General features: G+C 35.3%; 1 protein-coding gene across 1 annotated transcript; it reads right to left on the reverse strand.

The window, feature by feature from the left end:
* Positions 1-8,238: 8,238 nt before the first annotated feature.
* On the reverse strand, positions 8,239-20,503 carry LOC104267313 (CUB and sushi domain-containing protein 1-like; the record flags this gene model as incomplete). The annotated part of the gene is made up of 2 exons (XM_009868273.1): positions 8,239-8,450; positions 20,309-20,503. Coding segments are annotated over 2 exons (407 nt in total), but the record flags the coding sequence as incomplete, so codon positions are not given.
* Positions 20,504-21,971: the final 1,468 nt, after the last annotated feature.

Raw genomic sequence — 21,971 nt, forward strand, 5'->3', positions numbered from 1 at the left:
CTTCATACACTGTTCACATGCTAGTGCTAACAGCTAAGTGGTCTCTGTGTCTTCACAGCTAACGCAGGCCAGAGATTAGATTAGTTTAGTCACTACTACTAGCATGAAGTACATTTACCATCCTATTTATTTTAGTGTCAAAATCCTTGCAAAAGCTTCCTCATGTTTTTATGCATACCGATACTATATATATATAATATTTAGCATGAAGACACTGCAGAATATAAGCAATGCATTTCAGAGGAGCTTTCTTTAAATACAAGTCTAAGAACTTCTGCGAGATTTCTGTGTGAGAAATTACCATAAACTATACATATTTATTTACTGAACCTTAAATAAATTTGCTTTTTCATCCAGACTCTTACCAACTTTTTTTTTTTTTTCCTTAAACCAGATTATTTCCCTCACCTCCATCTCTGAACACAAGATTAACGTATAATCCAAACAGAAGCTGTAGTCCAACAGGAAGAATGGGAAAGCGATAAAGTGTTTTATTTCTGCCTGGAGCACCCAGAAGTATCACATACATATTTCAGCACTTGCCATCATCACTGCTGTCCTACATAGCAGAGGTCAGTGCACTAAAACAGTCCTGTTTAGGGGGAAGAGGAAAGGAGAGGGTATATGCCCACTGGATCAAAGTGACAACCTAGTAGTGGTGGTATTCCTGCGGGCCTAGGATGTTTCTCTTCACTCTGTGCTAGTGAGAGGGTTGACTCGAGGACACTTCCCAGGCTCATTTGGCATCTCATTCCGTAAAGGATCTTTAGACCTAGAGCACAAGCCTGCAGCTGTTTCGAAAACCTTACCAATTCTTTCATACCATCCCTCGACATAACCAAACAAAATTCTTCTCTATTTTCATCTACTAAAACCCTAACTCAAAGTCCTTATCCCTTCCATCATCCTCTTTCTTCCAGTGCAATGCAAGAAACTCAGAGACCACATACAAAGTTAGACATCACATTTCAGTTATTTTTGAAACCACAACTTGCACTCTTTGTCCCTTTCTTCATTATGGTCACTTTAGCAATTAGAATCTGAAGGTGCCTCATTGAGACCAACAGATCCCATCTCCTCCTACAATATATATGTTATTTAACATACTCTTAAATAGTAGAACAAATAAAATTATTCACACATATTCTCCTGTATTAACAAAAAAAAAAGTTGCCTCTAGGATGCTGAAAAGAAAAGGAAGACAATGTTCAGTATGAGGGAAAGAAACGTAACCCTCTTCCAAAGTAAGAATTTCTTTGCAGCTTTTCTTTTATATAATTTCTATGGAAATGTTATAGAGAGGGACTGTTCACTACCTCTCCCATCTGTGTTAGGTTTTTTGCTTTCTACAGGCTCCAAAGGTACTGAGCAGTGATCACTGTATTTTCCCAAGTCTGCTAACTATTTACTTACAACTGTGGATAATTCATTTTTTTCAAGCAGGCATCTGAATGCCTGCAGAAAAGCCATTTTTGAACACGATGATTTTGATAAATATAGAAACGCAGAAGATACATCACTGATGAGATCAGCTTATTAATGCTTATTATGGGAAAACTGTAGGAGTGAAGAAGCTATTTATCTGCATATGTTTGGGTGTAGCAACTGCTATGCCAAAGAACTGGATCCAGATACTGAATTAAAACATGCTATTTCCCACTCAGGGAATTTTGAAAGACTCTGGAAAGCAATACTTTAAGAATGAGAGTATATCAGTTGCCTGTATGACATTTTTAGTATACATAGCTGGCATTCTATGCAAAACACGCCTATTTTCCTTCCAAATTCCCTAATCTGTGAGTGGGATAATCCTTTCTGAGACTGTAGCAGCTCAGAGACGAGTGAGACATTAACTCCAAGATTATAGAACTCCACAGGCACTCCAAGTTCAGCACTTTGTCTGCAAATTTCTTACAAACCATTTTGAGTATTGCTGTATTACATGGCTGATTTGTTCTTTTTTTTTTTTCACAGGGTCAAGGGGTTTGTTTTTCAAAGTTTAATCTGCTAGGAACCAAAGCAAAAAAAGTCAAGAAGATTAAGCACAATGTGTCAATGTTTGTTTGAGATGTTTTACCAAAATTTAAGCTTAAATAGTTGAACGCGGCAGAAGTCCAGAAAGCCAGTCGTGTCCTGGGCTGCATCAAGAGGTGCGTGACCAGCAGGTCAAGGGAGGTGATTCTCCCCCTCTACTCCACTCTCGTGAGACCCCACCTGCGTACTGCATCCAGTTCTGGAGCCCACAGCACAAGAAATATCTGGACGTGCTGGAGTGTGTCCAGAGAAGGGCCACGAGGATGATCAGAGGGCTGGAGCACCTCTCCTGTGAAGACAGACTGAGAGAGTTGGGGCTGTTCAGTCTGCAGAAAAGAAAGCTCTGAGGAGACCTTATTGTGGCCTTCCAGTATCTCAAGGGGGCTACAAGAAAGATGGTGGGGGGCTTTATAGGATGTTGGGTAGTGATAGGACTAGAGGGAATGGATTAAAGCTAGACATGTATCAGTTCACAGATTGGATGTTAGGAAGAAGTTCTTCCCCATGAGGGTGGTGAGACACTGGCACAGGTTGCCCAGAGAGGTCATGGAAGGTCCATCCCTGGAAGTGTTCAAGGTCAGGCTGGATGGGGCTCTGGGCAACAAGGTCTAGTGGGGGATGTGCCTGCCCATGGTGAGGGGGTTGGAACTAGATGATCTTTAAGGTCCTTTCCAACCCTGACAATTCTGTGACTGCATGAAATGTAAAGGAAGAATGAAGAAACAGGACACATTGGCTGGAGAGAAAGGGAAAGGAGCAGTGAGAGCATGGGTGTCACCAACAGAAAATATCTTGGAGAAGCTGGAAGAAGCAAGCATCAGCACCAAAGGCAGCACTGACAGGATTCAAAAGTGGGAGAAAAGGCACACTCTACAGAGTCTTTTAAAAGGAGACATGTCATTTGCCATATTACTCATTTTAGGGATTCATCTATCATTTATTCAGTTTACAATATGTGAATGCCTACTGATGTGTGCTGTAGGAAGAGCCTGAACAAATGTGATGAGGAAGAAATCAACTAGGAAAATGCATTTCGTGAAGAGAATCCTAATTTTAATCAGGTACATAAATATCTTATTGGTTGAAAAATCCAGTAATCTGTCATGAGCACTGTATTTTTAAGTATCTTCATACAGACACATGCACAACCTTTGCCACTCACCTTAAAAGTATCCTAGTCCCTCCAACTTATCTTGAGGGTATGGAACTGTATAATGTTCTACGTTAAGTCAATTTAAAAAGTCTGGTTGTGTTACATGTACCTGATCGAGAGTGTTCAAGTACTAGCAGCATTAACACTGATTTTGAAATGTGACAGACTATTGGATTTTACACAGTAACTGGAAACTTTGCAACATGAAAGTCGCTAGAAAATATTTGAAGATGACTGAGCCACTTCTTATCCTGAAAAAGAATAAAATGTTGTTCATGGCAGGTCAGACAGATAGGTTACTGTTCAGAAGCTTATACTTACTCTGGACTCAGTTGCCTGACCAAAACAGGGAAAAGGGGAAATCTGGGTAAAAGATACAGAAAGGTAAGGGCTTCCAAAGACTAACAGACAGAAAGAGAACACTTTACCAGTGTTTCCAACATGAACATATGACTTTGAAGAGTTTCACTGGTGACAAAAAGGAATAACTGTCAGAAGGTCTCTAAAGAGGTTAAAATAAGTAATTACAAAAATATTAATTAAAATCTAACTGTGTTCTCAAATGAAAAGCCTGGAATGTAACTGTCTTCCTCTTGTTCTGTGGCCATGGCACATCCTTTCTAATCTGATGGAGAAGGAAGAGAAAATAGAACCTTACCTTGCCAAGACTACGTCACAAGCCCTTTTCTGCTGTGTAACAAAAACTTTATTGAAGGTGCATCCACAAACAAGTCATATTTTCACAGTAAACCAATAGATGGTGCTCTTTCACTATGTAATTATATTATTCTGAACTAGATATTCAACTCATAGATACAGATCTTGTGCCATAGGTGTCTATCAAAATATCTATCAAAAAGGTGATTTAGACCACTCCATAATTTCATTACTTTTCTCTCTCACAATGAGGTTTCAAAGTCAGTTTTCTATTAACAGGACAGGACACATGCAGATTGAAATAGCATCATAGAGTCATAGAATAGTTTGGGTTGGAAGCAACCTTTAAAGGTCATCTGCTCCTGCAATAATCAGGGACATCTTCAACTAGTTCATACTGCTGTTTGAATGACATCTAAGTTTTTGGTCAAGTGTATTTATCTAAGAAACTCAAATTAGTATTATGACCCAGCTATTATAAGAATTATTCATTAACACAGAAATAAGAAGTGAGGTTCAGATGACTCCAGGTATTTATGCTAAACTGTATGCCAAGATTACAGTAATTCATTATTGCTGCTTCCAGATCACTCATATTCACATACATTTTTATGGCCTTTCACTAGAATATTGAGGTGATTTATAAGGAAGTGAGAATAATCTTAAAGGTATTTTTAAATAGTATTAAGAAATTAATTTGGACTAAAAAGTATAAAGTGTAGTTCATTCTCCCGTATTGGCAAATACTGACAAAAAATTGAAGGATAATAATTTTTGGTTTAAATGGAAGAACAGTCAGATAACATTATTAAGATTCCAAGTTAAAAAACAATAACTGCAGAATTATTCTTAGCATCATAATCACCTTTCATGCATACTATAATAGGTTAAGATGTTTTTTTGCAGATCAGTTTTTTAATCCTCAAAAATTATGGCAAAGCCATGTATACACCCTTGTGAATTATCCAACTTTATTTGACCTGCAAATCATAAAACAATGAGTCCAAATAAAAAAAAAAGAAAAAAAAAGAAAAAAAAAACAACAAAAAAAACCACAAAAAATCCAGACCAAAATCACTCAATTTCAAGGAGGACTCTTGGTGAAGACTCATTAAGAGATTTTCAAAAGGATTTTCAAATGTCTAAGTGATGTATTCCTGATTTTACTTAAAACCCATGTTCATTTAGCAGGGCTTTTAAGCTATTTCTCAACACTGTCTCTAGGTAAAACCTTGATTTAATTTTAAATACCCTATAGCTTAAGTTGAAGTCTAAAGGGATATGTTTGGAAGGATTTTTTAAAGTTACATTTAATGTTCAAAAATTATGCAGAAAAAAATTTTTTTTTTTAGTTCTAATAATTAATAACAGAGGAAACTCAAAAATCCAGTTGTTTGGTGGATTTGAAGACATACTCCAGACACAGTAAAGAGGCAGCTTTCCTGTTTTGGTCCCAGAAGTACTGTTCTTGGCATTGCAAGCAAGAGCTCAAGAAAAACATGTTTTATATCTAAAACTCCTTCATGTAATAGCAAATTAAGCAACTGATTCAAATTCAAAAAAGGTTTCTTTCTTCTACATTCTCATACTTTTATCTCCTCCACAGATTAAAAAGCTTATTCTACCTGTCTTGCATTCATTTTGCAAACACCATGTTCATCTTTTTAATTCTGTTGACACTCGTATTGATTCAAAGCAGAATTAAAAATGTGGTCATCTATATGTAAACATCCATTCAAGATCCAGAGCTATATAGCTGCTCTTTAACAAGTGAAAAAAAAGCACAAAAAAACACCAAAGCTGAATATTTTTGGACGCTCTAATTGTATCATGGACGTAAATAGTAATGCCATTTGAATTTTTATAAACTGGTTCCATTAGGATGGACTATATGAATGATTTTTAAATAATCTTTAAAGAATAAGAAAAGGTAAACAAATCTCTTCTTCCTTTTTGATACATTGGAAGACAGCAATCAGTTATATAACATAGAAATTTACTGAGTATCTTAAAGAAAGTTTAGAAACATAAGGCATATAAGTAATGTAATATAATTAATATTACTATTATATAATTAAAACAAGGCGTATAATTACTGTAATATACTATCTTTTATATACATATTTCATAGACATATCAGATTTTTTTTCTTAGCATTTAGATTCTACTTGTTCTAGCATTTTCATTGCTTTACTTAAAAAAGCCTATCTACTTTTTACTGTAATCACACTGGAACTGCTTCCTAACCTTGTTTATATGTGTGGAAAGGATAAGCCAAATCTATTGCACTAGACACTAAAATCACTAAAGAATCATCAGTCTGAAATTATTTCTTTTATTCCCACTCTCTTTCTAGTTTTTATGGTGCTGGTATAGCTATCTTTCTATGCTCTTCACTTGGAAAATACTTGGCTTTTTTTACAACAAATGCTCATTTAAGTGGAAAAACAATTATAATTATCAGACTGTGCTAATGGAATATGTGTCCTCTAACACAGAATTACTATATAAAGCTGTTGATATGATGCCAAATACAATAAAATATATCAAATAATAATAATAAAAAGGTCAAATTTTAGGATGATACACCTTAGTTTTAAGTATGGAACAACTTCATATTTAAATACACAGCTGATTTTAGCAGATTACAACATGCACTACATTTAACATTTCTCTAATGTCGCTATGGTAACTGTTCTGGCTTAAATATAGCTGAATGTGTAGCTTCATTCCAAATTATGCCATAATCCTTTAAACACTTCTTATAAAAGTTCTCATAGCTTCTCCAAACTTCTATCAGTAATGCTAGGAATATATAATAAAACCATAGCTTTTGCTGATTTGTTTAGCATTATTAAAAAAAATAATCTCTAATACTAAGACAAATAACAAGGAAAACGAGAAGACTGTTTAGATTGAATTCTAGGAGAAATAAGATTCTTATGATATCCCTGATATCATAATTCAGGTAATGCTGATCAATATCATATGAGATAAATGCAGTGTATGTTTTCATCGCATTCTGCTTATATACTTCGGCCTTTCAATTATCAGAAATATTCTGGGAGTGATTATGTATATATGAATGTCTGTAAATGTAAAGTTATTCCTATATTTGCATGTTCAAGTTCAGTAACAGATTAATTTATTGCAACAAAGTTGCAGATATGCTTTAAGTGTCTATTACAGCCTCATAGATAAAATTAAATAGACATATTTTATAATCTGCAGCAAGACTCCATTACCTCTTCCCTTCCAAGATTCCAGCTTCTGGTCTTTAGAACCTCTAATAAGAGAACATTGGCATTGATGACCGTTGCATATGTCTATACATGATAGAGAGGCAGTTGGGGTTCTCACATGTCCTATTTCAGTCAGTCATGAGCACTTATTTTGATACAGAGCTCCTTCATTGACTTTTGGTTGTGTGGAAATGTCAGAGTAATCCTGTGATACAGATCTAGAGGAATCTTCAAAACAGTGTTTTTACATATTTGCCAAGCAAGGTTACTACACGTTTTCATTTGCTAAAGTTTTTCAACAGATTAGAAACTTCACAATTATTAACATATTGCACGGCCTAGCCTGTCATGACTTTAAAATAACAGTGAGATTGCCTTCAGAAAGGCATTCTGAAATAATAACCATCAGTCATCTGTGAGCAGCAGATCTGTACTTTTTTCTAGGCTACATTTTATAGCAATGGTGCATATGTCAAGCACAAGACGTTCTCAGGAATGAAAAAAATTAAAACATTGCATATATAGCACGCAGAGAAATTCTAATACAAACTGTTCTGCAATTTAATCCATTCCCATAGACAGACCTATCATCTTTTACATCTCTGTAGAGAATGTAGATTTAGTATTATAATTACTAAGCCCTAATATTGCTAATCAAAGTTTTAACATCAGCCAACAGAAGATAATAATGCATGTATACATGGGTATATGTAGAAAGACTGAATTACAGCCTGTTTAGAATAAGATGTCATTATTTGCTCCCTATATATTCCTGTTTCATTATGAGACTAAATTTTGCTCACTACGATCATTTTTGGAGTATAACATCATGATAAGCCGTTCAAGATAGAAACTGTTCTCACACAAAGTTCAAATATGTAACATCAATAAATGCCCACTGCTAAGATAACATACAAATATAACTTTCAAAGACAGAGGAAAATAAGAGGAAGGATCAAGATTTGGAAAGAAGCAGAAGCATACTACTATATTTTTTTCAGTTCTGAAGGGTGAAAGGAACCGAAGGAAAATGAATAACAAAATGGTAACTACTAACCAGTAGAAATTATCTTAAATATCCTTTAATATCTTTTCAAAATACTCACCAAAACGAAGAAAAACAGAAACCGAGACCTTCACAATGTCTCTGACTTACCATATTGATGGTGCTTCTGTTCCACTGATTTCTAAGAAGTCATATCCTTCCTCTAACTGGAAATCAGTAAAGACCAAGGCGATGGTATCTCCTGGTTCAGCCAATATGGTCCAGGTGCAATCAGCATTATTTTCATATTCGGAAGGGAAGTGAGGACTTGAAATAGTTCCGCTTGTCCCACGTAGTGTCCCTCCACAAGCTCCTTCAGCTGATGAACAGAATATCAATTACTAGCGGAGCTGCACTTGAAACAAGTGAAGACTCATCTTGCTTCTACCATACCATGTACACTTCAAGTACTCACAAGTATACACAGATAGAGAAATACAATTCTATCCAGGTGAACAGAACAAGATAATCTTTGCCTTTAGGCTGCAGAGATTTTTTTGTTTGGTTGGGTTTTTTTGTCTTTTTTCCTTGTTGATGACACTTCAGTGTCAGGCCAAACAAGGATAAGATTAGCAGAGACACCTGGTATGAGCTGATTTGGAGAACTTGTACTTCAGCACCATAAAAGTGTACACAGAAGAAGCCTAAGAAAGATCTGGGAAAAGAATCATTGAAATACAGTTAAGTGTATTTATGATATAAATTTAAAAATACTGAACATTTCTAAAGATCCTTCTTACTTCCTATAACTATAAAAAGCTGCAGAAAAAAATATTCTTATAGATTTAAATTCTGTCCTAAACGATGAAGCATTAATAAAATCATACTAGTCATTCTCCAGGTTTTTTTTTTGTTCTGAGACAGGGTGTTTATGGATGGCAAAAAAAATCAGAAGGTCTTTGTTGCCAAATGGACCTTCCAAGGTTCATGGATTATCCACTAATAACATGTATTTTTTTTAATGGTTATTAACCAAATTTCAAAAAACACAGAACATAAGATTTTCCTGTTAAGCCTGGAATGTTGTTTAATACATTGCCAGAGGATTCAGCAAATTTATTATACTCTTCCTAGCCCCATGAGATTTTACTGAAAGCATTAAAGATACATTGATTATTAGTAGTATTGTGTATTAAAACGTAATTTAAAAAACCCCAAAATATCAAAACATGTCATCCATAAATTCATTTGCATCAAAAAGTAAGAATTCATCAAGTGGCTTTTGGTATGTTGTAATATGCCTATAAAAGCTATAAGAGTAATTAAAATATTTCTACTTAAGTGAGTGATCAGAAGAGAAGCATTTCATTTTTATCCATTTCATCATATTTATTTACGGTTATTATCATCAGGTATTATTCACATACTATAAGTGCATGTGGAACTGTAAAATCAAATAGCTTGGGAAGTTACATGACACAAGGAATTTACCGTCTAATTTGGATAATAATGGAATAGCCAATTAAAACAACAGAGAGAGGTAGGAGGAGAGCTGCACTTCTCAATCACAGTTGAAAGCTTGTCAGTGAAAGTGAGTTTTAAAAGAAGACTGGAAAGAAAAAGGATCTGTGTGAATAAAATAAAGAGGAACAATGTGGCTGGACATTAAAAAAATAAGACTTTACAAGAGGATAAATAGCTAATAGGGGACTAAAATAAAAGGAAGAACTGGGAGGAAGGCAGAAAGAGAATAATTTCTTTAGTTACTGTATGGACCATCAATTTTGACTAAAAGCAGAAGAGAGAACTGCTGAGGTAGTTACCTTTACTCTTCTACACGCAAAGTAAATTTTGACATAAAGAAATGTAACATAACCTTGGCTACCAAAGCTTTATTGAGCCTCATGATTTCTTAGTACAGAAATTTCTCAGAGGAGGGCAGGTCTTTTCAATGAAGTTCACATCTTTCTTTCAGACCCTGATATTTATTTGGTTTTTTTTTTTTTTTAAATGGAGATTTAGGGGTGGAAAAGATCTATATTCCTAAAAGATTTCTTTTTGCCGATGTGAAATCAGGCCATTTCTGTGGTTCTTCTGTCAATTCCTGGCTTTTTATCTAGTGCATGTTGAAAGAGCCATTGTGCCTTGTGCCTCTGAGGGATGAAAAGGGAAAGGAAGTGAAAATTAAATAACTCGTGGATAAAGCCAAGGATTGGAGTTGAAATTCCTGTAATAAATCAGGATGGAGAAATAAAATTTGTTATTCAATCATATCTAGAATGACCTTTAAAAAAAATAATAATCTGTGTAACTTACAAGCACTTCAGATCATCATCCGAGACAGCAAAGAAAAACAAATTAACTTGACACATCCTGTGCCAGTACTTCAGTACAGAAACTAACACTGTGTTATTGATTTCCACTGTGGTCATCATCAGAATCAGAGTTTGAATGAACCATCAAAACCAAAGCCTGAAGTTTTCCACCTCACTTTTTTTTTCAGGCTTTCTACTTCTGTTTTTTTCATAATAGTGTGGGATTTTATTTTTTTCAAAGAGCCAAAATGTATATGTTAATAGAACATACATGTTCTGTCTGTAATTCTTGTAAGCCAGAAAGAAGGCTTTTCCCAATCAGGACAACCAGTAAGTTGTGCAAAATACTAAGTGAGCCATAATTCTTTGGTACTAACCTTTTGCTACTAAATTTTGTTATAACAACATTCTCAGTGATGCCATTTCCCACTGTATATATATTGACATCAAATAACATGCTAGTGACAGTTACAATGCTACTTAGTGTTTCTGTAGCAGAGCCCTTGAATAAGCTTTGAGCTCCAAAGCTCTGAATTTTACAGCTTACCAGGAAGGCTTATATAGTTGATTATTTCTGGCAGTCACATGCAAAAAACTACATTTATATGCTGTGCATTATCAATGAAAGCCAAAGGAACTCATGCTACGGCAGATAACTGCCCTGAGGGACACATGGCTTTTTAATCTATTTGTAAGAACATCTTGAAGAGGTTTGCAAAAAACCAAGTAAGCTCAGAAATGGAAAGGGAACATGAGTCAGGCAAGACCATAGAAACTAACTCAGATCAGTCAGTATTTTCTCTGACAGATGTAGTTGTAATAGCGAAGGACCATGGCAAAAGCTGGTGCACAGAATGGTCTTTCCTTTGACATACTTCCCATGTTCCAAGAACCTGCAGTTTGGAGACTTCATTCACTACAGGTGGCACTCAGTCTAAGGCAATTATACTGTTTTATGCTAAAACATAATAAAATGCCTAAGGATGGGGTAATAATGTGGCCACAGCACTCAGTGGGCAAGAGATGTAAACTCTCCAGCTATACGCTATGTTACACCAAAGCTAATTGACCTCCTTGGACTGACAGTCCTTGGCCACAGCCTTCTCTATGTAACGCTTCTGAAAGAGCTAGAACAGTGCTCAGGAATCTTAATGCATCACTGCACTTGGAGTAATTTGATAGCAGATAGTGCCTCAGGCTTCAGGAATTAAAACTCTAAGTGATTAACAAATTGCATTTTAAAATGTGCAAGTAATTAATTCCAAACACTCATGGTTATTTTCAAGTTGTAAACAACTGCACAAAGTGCTGTTTCTATCAGCATAAATGACTACTTGAAGTATAAAGCTGCAAACATTTGGATCTCTCAGCAGTCAGGAATTAAGTGGTCTGGATTTAGAGAATATGCATCTTATATAAAGTACAAATGCAAATATATATGGCTGGTACCCCTTGATAAAAAAACATATGCTGTACAGATGTGTAGATTAGATAAAACAAATAAACATATTCATCAAGTCAATATATGTAAAAATCAACAGGATCACCAAGGAACCATGGCAGTCAATTAAAAGTCTTCTTCTCTAAACTAAAAATAGTCATTTCACCAAAAATTACATGCTGGCAATTTTTGTAAACTACGTTTTGCATAAATGAGATCTTACTACAAGTGAGATGCAAGCCCTGCTAAGTAGATATTTAAGGATGGGGTAAGAACAGAAACAGTACCTTAAGAAACTTCCTTGTTTAAATTGGTTTAGATATATTTTGAACATTAAAGTTTGTTACTGGACTTTTCTTCCTGCAAAAATGCCTTCTGAAGTTCAATATTCTGCATTCTATGTGCCTTTTAATACAAATGCTAAAAAAAATTTATGCAAGTGAAAAATGTTTATTTCATAATAACAAAAAAAATAAAACCCATCTAACTTTTCAAAATTACTATGGAATCTGAATTTAAATGATCAGGTTTGTCTGCTCAGCTTCAGTTTATATTGAAAGGTCCTCAACTGAAAGATCATTTTACTAAATTACTATTGCAATGTAACTGATAAAAACATAGCTGTGACTTAAAATACAAAATTCATAGTAACTTTTTTTTTCTTCTTATATCATTCATAGTCATTTCCTTATGTCTTTACCACTAACAACAGAATAGAGTTAAAACTTGAGTGGTATTTTATAAATTGTCATCAAATTACATTGTCATCTTGAGTTACATTTTGTAAGTCATCAATTTTTGAGGGGGAATGAGCCATGGGCATACATATTCAGCATGCCTTGTTAAAAATATCATTGAAATCTTTATGTATTTATTAAGGCTGGAAAGTAGCTTCTCAGGGAGATATCTGAGGGTTTGAGTTGATGGTTTGGGTTGAATATGAGTCAACAGTGTGCCCTGGCCATGCCCTGGGTTGCATCCAGCACAACATCACTAGTGGAAGGAGGTGTTTGTGTCACTCAGCACCACACTGAACTCGGACCCCACCTTGAGCACTTTGTGCAGTTTTGGCAACTCAGTACAAGAAGAACATCAAACTATTACACCATGTCTGGAAGAGGGTGGCAAAGATGCTGAAAGGTCTTGAGGGCAAGGCTTAGGCGGATCAGCTGAGGTCACTTTCTCTGTTCAGCTCAGAGAAGAAAAGGCTAAGGGAAGACCACATTGCAGTCTATAACTTCCTCAAGGTGGGTAGTGGAGTGGGCAGTGCTGGTCTCCTCTGTCTGGGGACAAGTGATGGGACACAAGGATATGGAATGAAGTGGCATCAGGTGAAGTTCAGATTGGCCATTAGGAAAACGTTCTGCTTTGAGAGGGTGGTCAGTCACTAGAACAGACTCTCCAAGGAAGTAGTCATGGCACCAAGTCTGTCAGATTTCAAGGAGGGTCCTGACGATACTCTTAGTCATATGGTTTACTTTTAGGTAGTCCTACAAGGAGCAGGGAGCTGGACTCAATGATCCTCATAGGTCCCCTCAAACTTGAGATATTCTATGATTCCTTGTTTTTTTCAATTCTTTATTAAATGTCCTTTTTCTATATTTCTAGTTCATTTGTAAAAAAAAACATAGGTAATTCTCCATTACAGAAAACACATCCATGAAATAATCATCAATTTCACAGATATATGCTTTGGATATTTTGGAAATAGTTAATATGAGGAGTCACTTAAATGACTTTATGAAATAAGACTTTTAAATTACCATTTCTAAATATCTTACTGACAAAAACTTAAAACCAAGTCATAGTGTTACCAATATGTGCATACACTTTACAGTTAGCTGTGCTGGCAGTACTGCGTTGTAGAATTAAGACTTTCATCCTTGAGCTCTTTTCTAAACAAGTACATAACTCTTGCTTGCTAATTATGAAAAGAGACCCTGAGCAGCTGAATATAGCTCATGTTGGGAGTTTGTCCATGAGAATGGACAGATAAGAGGCTTCTCATACACAAGATGTGCATGGGAGTGAATGGGAGAGTATGATCAAAGTAGACCTGGGAAAGTCTGTTCTTCCTGTGTGATAAGAGTGTGATTGGAGGAGTACATGAGCTAATAACAACCCTGGCTGCATAGTCTGGTCTCTTGTTTGTAATCCATAAATAGTGCTTCTTGCTAAGAAGTATAAATATGTGTGTCTGCCTGCAATAAAGCAAATTCCATTTTCCACCATCTCGGAGTTCGTGCGTGCTTCTCCACACCAATACCAAGTTTCAAAATAAATTTTAGTAAGTCAATGCCAGCTGTCAAGCTGCTAATCTGCCAGCTTCATAAAGACCAAAAACTTCACTAAGTGTTACAATGGTGTAGCATCACACACTCATTGATCTAATCTAATTCTAAGTGGCAGACAGCTCTTTAACCACCAAAATATTCACCTCTACTTGCTAACATCCTTTATTATTTTAGGGTTTTATAGGCTTTTTTTAGTATAGGTAAAAGCCAACACCTGTGCTTCTTTTTGTGTGTTTTAAAAAATAGGAACTCATTGTAAGTTGTTTTTGTTTTGTTTTGTTTTCTATCATCACCTGAAAATAGATGAACTGCATCCTGGATAAGTGCTCTAATCAGTTTGTCTCCCTTTCTCAATCTCTTCTCTTGTTGATCAACTTCACATAAATTAAATACTCATTAGATCATGCATCTAAGACAAATTTTTTTCCTCTCTCCGGGGATTTCAAAGGACACTTCAGAATAATTTGAATTGCTCTCTAAGTAGAATGGGATTTATTTTGTAAAAATTTAAGAAATTATTGTGGTTTATGAAAATAGCATCTATTTTCACATGTATTAAAAAGTCAGATTTCTCACTTGAAGCAAATAGTATGTACAAACTAGAAATGCAGAAACTGTTACAATTTGTTTAGGCACCTGTGGGCACTCATTGCAGCTGTAAACCTAAACTTTGAACAGTTTAGCGTTGATGTTTCAGGGAGCTCAATCTAAGCAGACCTCAGCAGGGCTGTCCCATAGTTCTTGGCCCTGACATTAGTGGACTCTGTGGGGTCGTCTTGTACTTCCTGGGGCTTGAGATTGTTTTGTTTTTTCTTTGTAAACACTTCTCTTAATTTATTCTATCCTATCAGTTTGTTATATTACAAAGACCTATTCCCCCTACATCCACTCTGGAGCAAAAATCTGATTTATTAGCCAACAAAGTTACAGATTTTGAGTAAGATAGAAGTAGTGAAGGACTAACTATTTGCCAGCCTGGCAGAAAAGTTCAGTTATTAACAGAATATGTGCTTGACCAACTTAAAATCAAAACACCAACTCTGACACCTTTTTTTTATGCAAAAATTCTGTTTTAAGAGAGGACAGCTAAATTAAGAAGTTCAAAAATAATCAACAGCCTGTAATTCCATACTTTCTTTCCCACAGAAATAAAAGATCACTTTTCTGGATATCTTGTAAAGGCTCTTTTCTTTTTCAATTAAGTATCCTAAACTATCTTGCAGTGATATGATAATCCTTCATTTGAGAATATACTTTAATTCATATAATGATCCCTTAAAATAAGTCTATGACAAATTAATAATAAGGCCCTAGTTTGTAAGCAAAATGGCTGAATGATTCAAAGGCAAATTAACATTTTCTAACACACACACACACACACACACAAATTATACAGCACATCCTATCTGCTTTTGCTGGAAAACTTCTCTGACTTACTTGACCAGTCACAATGAGTTTCATTCAAAGTTCATCTCAGTGTAAACACTGTACCAATTCAGACTATTTTGAAAGTGAATAAAATTGCTCAGGCAAGTATCTGCCATGTCACTCTAAAAATTAGATTTCAGAAAATTTTCTCACTTTATCATGTCAGGCAACATCAATAAGCAGAATCATTCGGGATTTTTTCTATTTCCTTCCCTTTATTTTTTTTTATTTTTTTAATAAACATGGATAAATGATGGGATCAAGACAACTTTTTCTCCTACTTAAACTTATAAAATCGTATTTGTCTGGACCTCAGAGGCTGAGAAAAAATTACATCAGAGAATTACCTGCTACCTCAGAAAGTATGGATAGCACCAAACCCATCAGTTTCTCTTTGCTAGAGCTCTGACTCGCTGCATTTAGTTTATCTTATTCTATAGTGAACTATAAACTCTTCTTCCTTTCTTCCTTTACTTATTCAAAGAATACCTTCTGAATCATATATTCTTCACCAAAGTATTTCTCCAATAATATTTCTTAAATTTGGAACCTGATTAATTTTTACTTGATACTTTTGGACCTTTCTGATATATGATCTCTTTTACTGCTTTGCCTTCTTTATTTATCCTTTATTTTTCCTCCAATAATCAGGTGTCTTTTTAGTGATAAGGTATTACATGTTCTTCTGTTCACAGCTATTTTCATTGTGAGAAAAACCTTACCATTGTAATATCACTAATCCAATTTGTATTCCTAATGTTAGCTTCATAAAAATCTAGACTCATTCAACTATAATCAACTAGGGATTCTCAGAATTACTGAGAATTGAGAACCTAATTATACAAAGTTCATTTAGAAGTAGTCACATATCATAAATCAGCTATTAGTGGAGTTACTGCAGAGAATGAAATTAACTTTCAAAATATTTCAGACTTGCATTGCACAATATTTCAACCTCAAGATGAAGAAGATATGTTAAGATAACAAAGGTCTTTTTAATTCTTGGGACAAAAACTAGAAGAGCAGAATTTAGGTGGGCCATTGATTCTCCCTGTCAATTTTTATGAGTCATCTATAAAATTTCTTTGCAGAACCTCATTGTAAACATTTTGGCTAGCTTCTAACAGCTGAAAAGTCCATGTGTGCTCTCACTTACCATGTGGAAAAACAGGAGCCTGTTTTCTATTTTGGGGGGACTGTTTTCTATCTTTTTCAGTTTGGAAGTTGTCATATTTTCACACAACAAAAATCGCAGTTTAGTAAAAGAAAACAGAAGAAAAATAAAAGCAAATGCCTTGACAATCAAATTATCTAAACTTTCTAAAAATGCCATTGACTGCACCTTTTTTTTTTGTTCAGATTTCATTCTAAGCCATCAGAGTTCAGCTCCATAGTCCTCTGTATGGCTATTCTTTAATAAGAGAACCTCTGAAACTGAGTATTACCCAGAGAAACAAACCAGTAGATACAAGAGTCAATGCTGTCTACATCTTTCTGAAGGCTTAGTAATTCACTAAAAAATTTTCCAGCAGAAACAGCATCTGTACAGATAGACAATGCATAAATTACTGGACACCAGTTTCTTAATGCTTCTGAAAATACTAAGCAAACAAGACTGCAGAAAATAGTGATTTTCCAGCATTAGTAAAGCTAGGGATATATACCACTGAGAACAAGGTTACTGTGATTTTTTTTAATATATGAACTGTATAGCTTTATTTAACTCTGCTATATTATCTTGCATGGATGTCATGAAATTAGTATAGGATGACAAGAAAGAAGAATACAATCTGGAAACAAAATGGCAACAAAAGATGCTTTCAGGAAAAGACCAAGGCTCTTACAGAAACAATAGAGGAACATTTCTTGCTTGAAGACATAGTGAATGGAAGAGGTTACCTCATGGCATATGTTTCAGACTGATAAAATGAAATAAAATAAGAAATGTCTAAAATCCCTCATCAAATCCACATTCCACATGAACAGTAAAAAAACCCAAAACTGAGGCAGTGGCTCAGCTTACATAAATCATTAACTGTTAAATAACTTTTCTGTTGCAGTTCTCATTTGTTACAAACAATGAACAAAATTTCAGTCTTGTTAGAAATATTTGTATACTGCAGACACTACCACAAGAAGTAGTCAAAACCTTTAGACAACTACAAGTTTCTCAACCACAGGCACTAGTTCTCTTGGGACACTTTAACCATGTCTACATCTGTGTGGATGGAAGCAGAGCAGAGGACAAGCAATCCACTAGATTTATGAGTTTGCTGGGAATAATTTTTTTTAATGCAGTCACTGGACAGGCCCACTGGGTGTAGAAAGAAAGAACGATTCAAATAGGTGATATTCAACAGTAGCTGTGGTTACAATAACCACGAGCTGAAGATTCTGAGGGAACTGAGGAAGGCAAGTAGTAGAATAGACTCCTTGGACTTCAGCAGAGCAGATTTGAACTTACTTATGAAGTGTTAGACAGGCTCTCATGGGCTAACATCTTGAAGGGCTAAGGTGCCCAGAAGAACTTTTGTGACTTCAATGAAAGGTTCCTCAAAGCTCAAGAATGATTCATCTACTTATGTACATAAATGAGCAGGCACAGCAGGAAGCTGCTGGGACTGAAAAGGAAATTCCTGACTGAGGTGTTTTAACTGTAGTGCAAAGATACTCCCACCCAACAAACCAGTGTACAAAATGTGAAAGCATGGGCAAGCTACTTGAAAGAAATAGAAGTATTTCTCAGGAATGCATGGATAGACAGAAGAAAGCTGAAGCTCAGGTGCAATGACACGGTTGAGGAATGTGAAGAGTAGTCATTCCTGAAACCATTCTATATGTATATTAACAAAAGGAAAATGAAGGACATGGTGCCTGCTGCTCAGTGGGTAAGTAACCTTGTGATGAAAAATGGAAAAGGCTGAAGTACTCAATGTCCTGTTTGCTTCTCTGTACATTAACAAAGGCTGCCCTCAAGCCTCCCAGTTCTCAATAAAATGGAGAAGTCTTGGGAAGAACCATACAAGAAACTATAGAAGTAAACAGTGTATGGTCAAGTTCATGGCACTTGATGGTATACACATAAAGGTTCTTTGTGCACCACAGTTTGAGGCTATTCTATATTATCTTTGAAAAGTTGTGACAACCAAGGATGATTCCCAATGACTGAAAGAAAAGATATTCTTTCATTTCTCATTTTCAAAAAAAGCAAGTATCCTAACAACTGTGTATCTGTCAAATTCACCTCAGATCTCCAGAAAATTATGGTGTGTTTATGAAAACTGTCCCCAAGCACACAAATAACAAAAAAGTGAACATGAAAAGCCAGGCTTTGCCAATGCAAACCATCCTTGGCTACCTGACTGCTTGCTTTGATGAAAAGATTTATGTTGACATTAACAAAGTATTCACAACATGGTTCTGTACTGTAACCTTGTAGCCAAAGTGAGGGCATATGGACTGGATGGGTGGACTGTTATGTCTGGTCCATCAGGCTCAGGCAGCAGAGGCCAATTGTTAACAGTCAAGATAATGGTTGGTGACTTGCAGCATTCCCTAGGGATTCAAACTGGGGCTGAGTTTGTATAATATCTTCACCATGAGTCTGGAGTATGGGATTGAATGCACTTCAACAAGGTTTGCAGATGGTACCCTGCAGGGCAGGAATATGGTGACATGCTTTGACAAGTTGGAGGAAGGATAGGAATCTCAGGAAATTCCAAAACCACAATGTAAAGTCTTGCATCTGGAAGAGAATCATCTCATGCAAAAAAATATTTGCCAGGTATCAGCTCTGATGAAATGACCTGAGGTCCTGACCAAACACAATCTGAATCAGTGGTGCACTTCAGCCACATTGAAGGCTTACCTCAAATTCGGTTGTGTGAGCAAGAACATAGCCAGCAGATAAACACAAAGAGTTAGAGGGAGTTCATCTACTTGACACTCAGGAAGTCTCGTGTGGAACACTGGGTCCACCCCAAGGTATTCCAGTACAAAAGAGACAATGACACTGACAGACTATAAGTCCAGAGAAGGCCCACTAAAATGGTCAAATACTGAAGAACATGACATATGAGATTAGAGAACGAGGGAAATGGATTTTTCAGTCTGAACAAGAGAAGGCTATGAGAAAATCTAACTGCTCTATTTAGGAAAGTTTAGGAAAGATGGGGCCAGAATCATTTCATAGATCCACAACAGCAGAAGAAAAAGATATGGTCTGTAAAAAGATAATTCGAATTGGACCTGAGCATGAAGGAAGTTAGGCACTAGAACAGGTTTGCAGAGAGGCTTTAGAATCTCCATCCATGGAGACATTAAGATTTTAACTGGGCAAAGCCCTGAACAACCAGATCTAACTTTGAAGTTATCCTTGCTTTCAAATCAAAAGGTCTGGACCACCAGAGACACCCTTTAAAGATTATGTGGTTGAAGACTTCAAGCTTCTTCCAGGCAGAAAGTTTCCAAAAGCAGAAACTTGCAAAAGCATTTGACAAGTCCTGCCACCAAATTGCTTATTCCCCACGTAAATAAGGAAAAACATGACTAGATAGTATCTATCTCTGAATTTAAACTGTGGAGAGTCATTGCTTGTGAATTGTGATCACAGTTTTAAATGGTGTAGATTTTTAGAGAGTACATTTAGTACATTTACATTTAGAAAATAATAGTAAAAAAATCCCTCAAAAATGAATTTATTAAATCTGCTGTTTTAATATTGTCTTAATATTTTAAGGGTATCTCATGCAATTTTTACCTCTGCAAAAAGGAACTGGAAAATCCCATGATGCACCATTTCCAGGACTCACAATACATGTCAGCATGGCATGGCCTTCTAGGACGTAACCAGCGATACAGCTGTATCGGATTTTATCTCCAATGTTGAATCTTGTTCCATGAAGTACTCCTTTAGGTATTTCTCCTGGGTTGCCACAAGTATGACTAGGTAATACTGTCAAAGGAAAGAAGAAAAAAAAGTTACAGTTAAAGTCTCCAGAACAAAGTAAAAAATACTTGTCAAACAATTATAATTAAATAATTAGTTTTATTATTGTTTTTTAAAGAGTGTTCCTTATACAAAATAAGGCAAAATTAGGCTATGCAAAAAACTTTCATGAAAGATTTCCATTTACAATAGATATAGCTACTTTCAAAGTTAATTTCAAACTCAGTTCTTGTTTTAATAGACCTTAAATGAAGTCCTTTAAAGATCTGTTTTCAAACAATATATCCTACATATCTTGCTGCTTCTCCAAAAATGCTGAAGAAAGTAAAATAAGGGGGTTTATTTTTTTTGGTAAATATTGCAAAAATATGCATACAACATCATTATGAATCCAAGCAGTATAAAGGCATTTTATGTACAGTTTTCATTTTAATTGACACAATAGCAATTTAAAAGAATCCAATAATTAATTGCTCTCTGTTAGAAAACTAATGTAAAGTATATTAAAAAAGTTTGATTTTTTTGCTTAGTTTGAAATCACTCCAAGTTCTAGGAAATTAAAGGAAGTAATTTTTTTTTTAATAGCAAAAACAAATATGCAGGAAACAATGAATAAGGAGTGACATCGAGCTGATGTGAAGACTCATTTTATTTTTTATTGCAGGAAGTTACTACTCTTTGTAAGTATTAGTTATTTAGATGAAATTATCTTAACTAGTCATAAGTTTAATGATCACACTCCTCCACCTAAGAAAAGCAAAATATTTTGCTCTTAATCCCAGTTGAAAGTTATTAATGGCATGCCATTCCTTTCATTGAATTAGTACAAATTAAAATTGTTTAATTTCCTTTAGAGCAGAACAAATAAGTGCAGGAAGCTGAAATATATCATGAACAGAGAACAAAAGATGAATGTGTTCATCAAAGAAAGAGTGGTCTGAAAAGCTCACATGTAATTCATTTATTGTTTCAGAGACTACATGTTTCATGGACAAATTATTTCACCCCATACTTCTGTCTTTCCTTACTCTACCCATCTGCAGAATAAACACAACTGTACTAACCTCACTAACCTACATGTCAGGAGGATTAATCACTCAATACATGCATATCCTCAGAGTGTTGTAAAGCATTATATCAATATATCAATGCTAATTAAGCCCCATTATACCGTGTAAGTTCAATGACTGAATGCACACCCTTAATTCATTACTAAACAGTTAGTTGAAATGACATTTAAATGATCATAATTACACTTAAGTTAGAACCCAAATTGTGTAGGAAAATTTAGAGAAGGCCAAAAACCATAAATCTAAAAAAAGTAGAAGAGAGAACGCTTTCACTTGCAACTTTCTTTTACGAGAAAAATCTGCAAATCTATAAATATTAACAAGATAACAAAAACCATATAACACTCTAATGAATGATACGTTAGATGAACCAATGTTGCAGATCAGAGAGCTAACATTTCTGT

The sequence above is a fragment of the Apaloderma vittatum genome, unplaced genomic scaffold (genome assembly GCF_000703405.1).
Source record: "Apaloderma vittatum isolate BGI_N311 unplaced genomic scaffold, ASM70340v1 scaffold10124, whole genome shotgun sequence".
Classification (NCBI taxonomy): Eukaryota; Metazoa; Chordata; class Aves; order Trogoniformes; family Trogonidae; genus Apaloderma; species Apaloderma vittatum.